The 10,485-nt window shown below is 34.0% G+C and overlaps 3 protein-coding genes across 4 annotated transcripts in view; 2 read left to right on the top strand and 1 right to left on the bottom strand.

Moving 5' to 3' along the window:
- Nucleotides 1,809-3,138, top strand: LOC107627457 (protein NPGR2-like; the record flags this gene model as incomplete). The annotated part of the gene is made up of 2 exons (XM_021116964.1): nt 1,809-2,738; nt 2,832-3,138. Coding segments are annotated over 2 exons (1,089 nt in total), but the record flags the coding sequence as incomplete, so codon positions are not given.
- LOC107627456 (protein NPGR2) lies at nt 3,357-4,659 on the top strand. The gene is made up of 2 exons (XM_016330289.2): nt 3,357-4,280; nt 4,372-4,659. Exons 1-2 carry the CDS (start codon nt 3,357-3,359, stop codon nt 4,528-4,530), a joined length of 1,083 nt encoding a protein of 360 aa, XP_016185775.1. The 3' UTR covers nt 4,531-4,659.
- Nucleotides 5,306-10,485, bottom strand: part of LOC107627455 — an 11,363-nt gene continuing 6,183 nt past the window's right edge. The window contains exons 1-8 of one of the 2 annotated variants that reach the window (XM_021116028.1): nt 7,048-7,303; nt 6,862-6,959; nt 6,691-6,775; nt 6,509-6,598; nt 6,286-6,299; nt 5,811-5,889; nt 5,597-5,731; nt 5,306-5,446 (exon numbers count right to left, since the gene is read on the bottom strand). In XM_021116028.1, the coding sequence (XP_020971687.1) occupies nt 5,321-5,446; nt 5,597-5,731; nt 5,811-5,889; nt 6,286-6,299; nt 6,509-6,598; nt 6,691-6,775; nt 6,862-6,959; nt 7,048-7,254 (834 nt within the window). In that variant the 5' untranslated portion in view covers nt 7,255-7,303 and the 3' untranslated portion in view covers nt 5,306-5,320. Of the gene's footprint in view, nt 5,447-5,596; nt 5,732-5,810; nt 5,890-6,285; nt 6,300-6,508; nt 6,599-6,690; nt 6,776-6,861; nt 6,960-7,047; nt 7,304-10,485 lie in introns of those variants that run through there. The other variant, XM_021116029.1, reaches the window with a different exon arrangement.

Raw genomic sequence — 10,485 nt, 5'->3', positions numbered from 1 at the left:
AATGAGCTGAAAAGCTCATTAAGTGGGCTTATATATGTTAGACCTTGAGCCCGGTTTGGATCTGGTTTAATCCGTTAGCATTTTAGGTCCGTTTGGCCCACTTTGGGCCAAAACATTTAAGATTAGTGTCTGGTCTTCGATTCTAAATTATTTTTTATCTTTTCAAAACAATAAATCAATTTTCCAAAATCTTATTTTTCTAAAACCACAGTACCAGACAGACTTAAACCGGTTCGATCGGTTCGTTTGTCGATTCTCGGCCTTTCGCTGAAAATATATTTTCTGACTCCGAAAAATTCATTGAAACCAAATTTCACCTTTATATTTTCAAATTGAAACTTCTAAATTTTGAATCTATTTCGGGGGCCATGGATTCCTTACTCCCACTTTTGTGTGGGAGTATGATTAACCTACAGTAAAATAATTACAAAATGTACCCCGTTTTTTTTTTGAAAAATTTACTAATTAGATTTTGACCCCTCAAATTATTGGTTTTTAATTTTGACTCCTTTCCCTTCTTTGGTACGAGAAACTGAGAGATTACTGATTTTTGGAGAGCATCAACCAGGTTGAAGCTTTTCTTTCCTTCCCTAACTCTGCCCTCACTCTCTACCCTCCTTAGAGTTCTTGAAAAACCCTAATTTTGCCATCCCCGTTCTTTTTCTTATTTCAGATTCAGGGGCATTTCAGAGAAGAGAAGCAGTTAGGGTTTTCAGACAACTGCAATCCCTGCCATTTTCATACCCTTCCTCTGCTGCAAATTTCCGCCACCTACTTCCGCCGACGCGCCACGCCTCCGCCGCCGCCGCACCCTGCCTCCGCCTCGCCCTGCTTCCGCCGCCGCGCCACGCCTCCCACGCTCAATAAGACAAGAGGTTTCTGCGGCCCTAAATCGCTCATCTGGTTCATCAGGTATACATCTTGATTTCATATTCCGAATCTTAAATGTGTTGTATATTAGGTATGTTTTCAACAATTTGTTAATATAAGAGATTTATTTTACTGTTTATAGACGGTTCAATACCCGGTGGAACATGCTGAGAAGTTTGAGAAATTTGGCATGTCGCCTTCCAAAGGTGTTCTTTTCTTTGGCCCTCCGGGCTGCGACAAAACCCTGTTTACAAAAGTAATTGCAAATGAATTCCAGGCCAACTTCATAAGTGTCAGGGACCTGCATTGCTTCTGCAGTTGGCCTGGCATTCCAAAATCCACACGGTCCAAAATTCATAAATGGACCGAGTCATTTGTTGTCCTGGGAAAAAAGAAGTCTCAGCTAAAAAGGGTTGAAGGATCTTAGAAATGGTGTTGCTTTGTTAATTAATGGTTGGAGATCATAGAAATGATCTGAAAAAACCAACAAAAAATTTCAAACAGTCCAAAATTGAAGCATGGACTAAGTTTTTTGTTGAAAGGGAAAAAGAAAGATCATAGCCAGTCAATTGGATGGGAGATCATACATTGCTTTTTAATAAAATAGGTTGGATGGTCATACAAATTAGAAATTGTGCTCACAGTGGTTTACCTTAACCGGAATTTCTCCTTTTACTCTAAATCTAAATACATTGGCTTTAATTAGATATCATTATTGTTTGCAGGTTCACTACTTAAATCTACTTAGAGTTTTTTTATAAGTTTATTATTATTATTATCTAATCAAGCTTTCTCATCATTTGCCTCCTATGATGGGTGACAGATATCTGAGGTTGTCAATACTCAATTCCATGAAAGATCTGATAGATATCTGTCGGGAGCACAAAATTGGTGCAATTGGTAAATTTTAAATTGCTTTTGTTACTATATTACCCTATTGGAACCAAATGGACGGATTGTTTGTGCCTAGAAACAACATTAAAGAGGCTATACTTCTTTTAATGATTTTGCTTAGAAAAGTCACTCTAAATAGAATTGAGTGGGATCCTTCAATTTTGGACCACCTTTCATTTGCTCTATCTGATTCTGGAAATTTGATGATTTTAGCCAATCAATTGGAAGAATTGCTTCCTGGAACTATCCATCGAAAGGAGAGGTTCTATGCTTTAGCTCTTTGTTATTACGAAGCAGGGAAGAACGTGGAAGCGCTGGATCTTCTTAGAAAACTGCTGAGTAATAGAGAGGACCCAAGACATGTTCCAAGTTTGTTAATGGATTCTAAGATTTGTTGCGAGAACTTCAGTGTTACAAAAGACCCTGGGGTAAGCTTTGCTCGGATGGCACTTGAGAACTTGGATGGAAAATGTAATCAGTTAGAAAATATGGCCAATTTCTTACTTGGTGTTACACTTTCTGCATACTCGAAATTGGCCATTTCTGATGCTGAGAGGGCTAAGAGACAATCTGAGGCACTTCATACCCTTGAAACTGCCTGCAAATTGAGCAGAATGGAAGACCCTGTTGTATTATACCATCTGAGTTTAGAATACGCTGAGCAACGGAAGTTGGATGCTGCACTTCATTATGCTAAGTGCATTGTAAAACTTGAAGTTGGCTCTAATGTTAAAGGTTGGTTACTGTTATCTAGGGTATTATCCGCACAAAAGCGGTTCTTAGATGCTGAATCTATTATCAATGCTGCTTTGGATCAGACTGGGAAATGGGATCAAGGTGATTTGTTACGAACAAAGGCGAAACTTCAGATCGCTCAGGGCCAGTTAAAGAGTGCCATTGAGACATACACTCAGCTTCTTGCTGTTCTTCAAGTTCATAGTAAAAGTTTTGGTTCTCGGAATAAGCTATTTAAGGTTTGTTTTCTTAATTTTTACCAGTCCCAAAAATACTTTTTCATAGTGATATTGCTTTAAGCTCCTTACCCTTTTCCATACCATCGGTGACAGGACAAAAGAGATCAGATTAGGAATTTGGAAGTTGAAGTATGGCATGATCTTGCTTATGTATACATCAGCCTTTCACAGTGGCGTGACGCAGAGGCCTGCCTTTCAAAATCTCGGGCCATCAAACTATACTCTTCTACTAGATGTTATGCAATAGGGTAATATAGTAACAAAAGCTTATTTGGGACAAGGATTCTGAACTTGGGTAGGATAATATTTATGCAGATGATGCCACTTTCATTGTCTTGTAATGGTCGAATTGCTTATTAATATACAGATCAAACCTGTTCTCACTTCTCATTTCACTTTTTTATATATTGCACTCACCTTCTCTGTTTTTTAATAAGAAAATAGAAACACATTTTCTTCTCTGTATATATCATCGTTATTTACAGAAATAAAATATATAGGTTATGAATAATTTATATTAACCGATAAAATAATAAAACTGTGCAAGAACTTCCGAGTACGTGTCTAAGGCAAAAGGACAAATTAGCAAGATTTAATAATCCATCATCTATCCAAAATATGGCGTTTGCACGACCAGCTAAAATGCCAAAAATTGAGCACAAAGGTCAACTATCAAGCAAGATGGCAAGAAAAGTCACTCTAAATAGAATTGAGTGGGATCCTTCAATTTTGGACCACCTTTCATTTGCTCTATCTGTTTCTGGATATTTGATGATTTTAGCCAATCAATTGGAAGAATTGCTTCCTGGAACTATCCATCGAAAGGAGAGGTTCTATGCTTTAGCTCTTTGTTATTACGGAGCAGGGAAGAACGTGGAAGCGCTGGATCTTCTTAGAAAACTGCTGAGTAATAGAGAGGACCCAAGACATGTTCCAAGTTTGTTAATGGCTTCTAAGATTTGTTGCGAGAACTTCAGTGTTACAAAAGACCCTGGGGTAAGCTTTGCTCGGATGGCACTTGAGAACTTGGATGGAAGATGTAATCAGTTAGAAAATATGGCCAATTTCTTACTTGGTGTTTCACTTTCTGCATACTCGAAATTGGCCATTTCTGATGCTGAGAGGGTTAAGAGACAATCTGAGGCACTTCATACCCTTGAAACTGCCTGCAAATTGAGCAGAATGGAAGACCCTGTTGTATTATACCATCTGAGTTTAGAATACGCTGAGCAACGGAAGTTGGATGCTGCACTTCATTATGCTAAGTGCATTGTAAAACTTGAAGTTGGCTCTAATGTTAAAGGTTGGTTACTGTTATCTAGGGTATTATCCGCACAAAAGCGGTTCTTAGATGCTGAATCTATTATCAATGCTGCTTTGGATCAGACTGGGAAATGGGATCAAGGTGATTTGTTACGAACAAAGGCGAAACTTCAGATCGCTCAGGGCCAGTTAAAGAGTGCCATTGAGACATACACTCAGCTTCTTGCTGTTCTTCAAGTTCATAGTAAAAGTTTTGGTTCTCGGAATAAGCTATTTAAGGTTTGTTTTCTTAATTTTTCCAGTCCCAAAATACTTTTTCATAGTCATATTGCTTTAAGGTCCTTACCCTTTTCCATACTATTGGTGACAGGACAAAAGAGATCAGATTAGGAATTTGGAAGTTGAAGTATGGCATGATCTTGCTTATGTATACATCAGCCTTTCACAGTGGCGTGACGCAGAGGCCTGCCTTTCAAAATCTCGGGCCATCAAACTATACTCTTCTACTAGATGTCATGCAATAGGGTAATATAGTAACAAAAGCTTATTTGGGACAAGGATTCTGAACTTGGGAAGGATAATATTTATGCAGATGATGCCACTTTCATTGTCTTGTAATGGTCGAATTGCTTATTAATATACAGATCAAACCTGTTCTCACTTCTCATTTCACTTTTATATATATTGCACTCACCTTCTCTGTTTTTTAATAAGAAAATAGAAACACATTTTCTTCTCTGTATATATCATCGTTATTTACAGAAATAAAATATATAGGTTATGAACAATTTATATTAACCGATAAAGTAAAGAAAATTAGTAACATAGAATTGTAATATATAGAAAGATAAATTAGTGTAACAACTAATGAAACATAGCTTAGTAATTTGTCTTTCAAAAAAAATATTAAAAATATCTAAAAAGATAATTCCTCATTTCTAAATGTCTTCATGCTCTGCTTCTACCTTGGTCCTATATTGCCAAGCATTTTTTTGTATTACGAGACACAAATTGTTGTACTCCTCTAAAACCAGATCCACGGCAAGTCTCATTCGTGTGGAGTCGTTAATCTTCTTAGAGCACCAACAATATAATTCTAATTAGAAGTGTGTTGAAAAAATTATGTTAAAAATATTTTGTTATAAATATGACCTGAATATTGAAGTTATCTGGTAAAGTACATTCTCTCATCCAACTGGTCACCCAAACTCCGCTATCATTCCTAAGATATAAAGTATTCCACAAATAGTTATTATATCCATATAAGATATAAACTATTGAACGTAATGATAATTAAAAGAAAAAATTAAATAGTAGACTTACGATCTATTTTTTTGAGTGGGTAGGCCAAAAGGTGTGATAGGCCAAAAGGTGGAGCAATCTATAACTTTAGACTTATCATCATTAAAAATATGATCATCTAACATCGCTTCTAAATAAGTTGCCTGTACAAGAGTAAATTCATGACACAAAAAAAATGAATTGTAAATGAGTTAAATTGACTAAGAGTACTAGTTACAACAAATGGTTATTTAAATTGTTAAGTTGTTAAGTGATTCTAAATCATTGAGTACTGATTTAGAACAAATAATTACCACTTTAATTGCGTTCCTTTTGCGTTGTTGATGTTTTTCGACAGAAGGCAGTGAATCCAATATGATTAGGCGACGACTCGTAAAGTCAACAATAACCAAATACCAATGTAGTTCCTCACAGATAGGGATAAACACCTGCGATAAACCTTAAACCATTATAAACACTAAAAATAGATAATAGTACATTAATGGAAAACAAATTGGTCACTAGTACCCTAATGACGTGGTTAATTTTCAGTGACATATATGCTCCAAGGAAATCAAAGATAACCTCTGCCGGTGTATATTTGTCGCTTAGGTAGCGTTTGTTTTGAGGTAATGAGACAGAGACTGAGAGACTGAGATTCAGTATCGTGTTTGTTAGTTTAGAGACTGATATTAAAATTTCTGTCTCTGTCTCTAAAATTTCAGTATTTCAGTACCTCCAAAAAGTAGGGACACAGGGGACTGAAATTTTTAGAGATAGAGATTGAAACTTTAATAACATTTTATACCTAAAATACTTTCATTTCAATTAATTAATTCCAATTTTACCCTTTGTGCAAATTAAATTAGAGTTTCATTTTTGTTTCAATTTCTATCTCCCATTTTGCACCAAACAGAATACTGAGATTTATTTCAATCCCTGTCTCTTAGTCTCTGTCTCTCAGTCTCAGTCTTTCCGTCTCTGTCTCTCCACCAAACGCTATCTTAAAGCATATCGCTGCATACAAATAAATATTGTTAAATGAAAATATGCTTTCAATTTAACAACTATTTTTGAACTGCTAATTTAATAATACACTTTACCGTGTGAGTACATAGCATGGGTTAGTCTAGAAAAAAGAACTTCTTTTAAATTAGTATATCCAATCAAACTATTAGACCAAAATATTAACTAAGAATTTCTTTATATTATAGGGATAACTTTACTGCAAAATGTGTAGGCATGAACCAGCAAATTGGATCTTCATTTCTACGTCGAAATATACGTGTCATCATAAGTGCCACCAGGTTTATAACCTACAATATGTTACAATTATATATAAAACATGTTTATTGGTAAATAGGGGCTTAAAAATATAATTACAAGAAAAAGAATAATATGCATTTACTCGTGATTCGACACATCTCTCTGGGACAAGACATCTAAATGTACTTCTGTAACCCTTTTCATCTGAGATTACCAACTCTTCAGAACTGCCAAATTCATAAAGTGGTTAGCTGGGAGAAGCATAGAATTTTTACACCATTACATTATACACATAATCATTAACCACACGTACGGATCTAACGTATCCGAAAAAATATAGGCTGCAACAGCTACTTGAGATTCGGTTAACATCATCGAAGTAGTAGGCTCAAATGCAACAAGTGTCCACCACTGAAGATGAAAAAAATAGTTTCAAAGTTACACTAAAAAATAAAGAAAAAAGAATAAATAAACGAAAGAAGAAAAAAATTAAAGTTACCTTTGGGAGTACAGCTCCTACTCTAACATGTGATTGTCCATTAGGTGGAGTTGTAGCTTCACGAGTAATATCCAAGTGGAATAACTTCTTGGGTTGAATTGGCATGATAGCAGTAAGATCACTAGTTTTTGTACTTTTCGAAGAATGCACAACTACAGTAGGATCCAACATGGAACTACTATTTGTGGAAGTTTTCTGTTGTCCCATGATCAAATCAATTTTTTGGTATAGAACATGAATGACCGATTCTAAATTTTCTATCCTTTTTGTTATATCGTTAAACATACTATTGAACTGTATATTTTTCGGTGAAGCCATCTTCTACTACTCACTCAGATAGTAGTATTTTGTCTTGTACGGTATCATATAACCCCTTAGGATGAATATATAGCAAATTTGGTTATAAAAGATAAGATAAGATAAAAATAATACAAATTTTAAGATATTTTATTTTTATCATTTTTTTTAAAAGTTATCTAATTAGAGTAAGAAGATAAGAAGTTAAGAATAATAAGATTGCATAAAAAAATCTAATATTATCTTTTTCAAAAAGATAATATTAGAATTATAAAACAAGAATTTATTATTAATTTAATACAAGATAAAGGCTGGGTAATGTATGCTGTGGAAACTATTTTAATTTTGGGTATATATTTTTTTTTATTTAAAGTATAATAACAATTTTCTGTTATCAAATTTAATTTTAAATTTTAGAAGAGAATTAGTTGTGTGAAACATAATCTTATTCCTATATATAAACGCTCAAGCATAGAACACTATTAACTATCTCTTGTAAAACTAAAATTACATTCTAATAGAGCAATGGAAGAAAAAGTAGTAGACGATCACATTGGATCTTCTTCGATGGAAATTATTGAAAATTCTCCGTTGAAACAAATACTACATGCCATAGAGGTAATATATCCAACTCATGATAATATTGCAATGTTATTTATATATACCAATGCTAATTTTCTATTTTATAATGTAGTCTTTATCCAAGAGAGTTGATGAGATGGAGAAGGCAATGTGGATGGCAAAGAAGTCACTTGATAAATTAACCGCTTTTCAATGTAAAACTGATGAGACACATGAGAAATTCAACAATACAGACCTATATGAGATGAAGAATAAACCCTATGATGATGTAACGAAGAAAAACTCTAGCCCGTTGTAAGTAAAGTCCGAAAATTGTGTGTTCACAGATTTATCCGATGAGAATAAGGACGTTGAGATTTTGCACAATTTTCCATCATCGTTCTACAAAGGCATGCAAACATGCCTGGATGGAGAAGAAAAATCGAAGCCAAAGTCAAGATTCGGTATTCATAGAAATAGCAAAACTAATAAAACTGTGCAAGAACTTCCGAGTACATTTCTAAGGCAAAAGGACAAATTGGCAAGATTTAATAATCCACCATCTATTCAAAATATGGCGTTTGCACGACCAGCTAAAATGCCAAAAATTGAGCACAAAGGTCAACTATCAAGCAAGATTGCGGAAACTAGAGTACGCAAATGGTCTTTAACTTTCACCATAGACAAAGAACGGTTAACGACCGTTGCGAAACAAAAAAAATGGCTTTCAAGAACACTTCTATCCCAAAGGTATTTGATTTAGTTAAAAAAATTTATTGGCATAGTATTCAAATACGTATATTGTGGATAACCTTTACGTTTTATGCAGAATCTTAACTGTTCATTCAAACCACCAGAAGATATGAGGTTGAGTGAGGATTTGGTCAACATGGCTATGTACATCTTTGCTGCTGATAATGATATAGCGTGAGAATTTTTTTTAATCTTTTATTTTTAATTTTAGTTCTCTCTGTGGCTAACGTGTTGGCTTTGTATTAGAGAGGATTTGGTTCATATTCACGATACAACTGCAACTAGAGAATATCTGTTCTGTCTCGTACCTGGAAAGCAAGTGTCCGAACTGGTAATAAAGCTGATGGCATTGAAGATAACATCAAATATTAGCATGACCAAATTAAAAAATATTTGGTCCCTTCCACCATCATTTGCGGTAAGTCAAAATCTTGATTTTCTGGATATTAACTAAGTAAAATAAATAACCATTGTGCTCAAACATTCCCAGGATGACGTTACGTTACATATGGAAGATCATGACCTACTAGAAAAATATACACATTATATGCCACCAACCCGTGACCTTCAATTTGTAAGTTCTCATTAATTATTGGAATATTTTTATTATAATAAAAAGTACTCAAACTTGTACTTATACATATTACATCGTATTTGTTATACAGATATATGTCCCAATCAAGGATAATGATCACTGGTATCTAATGGTAATGAGCATCCCTGACAAAATACTTTATCATTTAGACTCTCACTGTAAGGTTGAAGATGATGAACTACGCAAGCATCATATTAGAAATATAGTAAGTTCTCCTACTATAAAAACAAAGTTAATAATAACATTACCTCAAATAATAAAGCACACTATTCTTATTACAGGGAGTGGCTCTTTCTGAGATAATATTTTCAGAGAAGTATGCAAAATGTGGTATACAAAAAATAGTGAGTTTTGAAGGTTGGGAAGTCCGTAAAGCAATAAGTATTCCTAGGTGCTCAAATAGGTAATTATTCAAATTGTTGGTTATTTAATTTAATATTATATATATACTGTTTTCGACTTCCTTATGTTGTTCTGCATGATACGTTTTCACACAGCAATGATTCAGCTGTATGGGTTATGCAGTGGATGGATTTGCAACAGGAATTCACTCATGTGGTCCCTCCAAAGGTAATTTTTAACATAGACAATTTTCCTCTTTAATTACCCTAATACATGTGTTAACGTTTGGTAAAATAAATTACAGCTGCATGAGGAAAGGAGTAGAATGTATTTAGCATTGGATTTCATCACCGGAGATTGGAATAAGATACGGTCAGATGTTAACGAGAGGTTTCAGTTATAGTGGCTTATGATACACCCATAACATCTTTATTTAAATTGAAAAGAATTATTTATGTTTTCTTCTTAGACTTACTAAAATAGACGAATTTATTTATTAGATATTTTTTATTACTCTTGTTGTGTACTACCTTTTCCTTCTCCTGTTACGAACTTATAAAAAGAATTGGAATACTTTAGCTATTTTTTTTCTTTTTTATATTTATCTCCCAGCGTTAATTTTATTGAAAGCACCTTTAGACATACACCGAATTCATTGGGCTGATGCCCTTGTTATAGGATTTGAGAATAATAAAAACTATTAGATAAATTTTTCTTATCAAAGTTGTTAACACTTTAATGAGTTGCATCGCAACACTGGTACTTAATTGTGTATTAAGAGAATGATGCGATTGCTTTCAAGTGCGCGGTTGTACTTATAATACAAGAAGAACTAAATCTTTTTATAAGGAAATAAATATATTTTTAATTATTTTTTTATTTAACTTTTA

Source organism: Arachis ipaensis, chromosome B02 (genome assembly GCF_000816755.2).
Source record: "Arachis ipaensis cultivar K30076 chromosome B02, Araip1.1, whole genome shotgun sequence".
NCBI classification, from domain to species: domain Eukaryota; kingdom Viridiplantae; phylum Streptophyta; class Magnoliopsida; order Fabales; family Fabaceae; genus Arachis; species Arachis ipaensis.
This window is presented reverse-complemented; position numbering and strand designations above follow the sequence as displayed.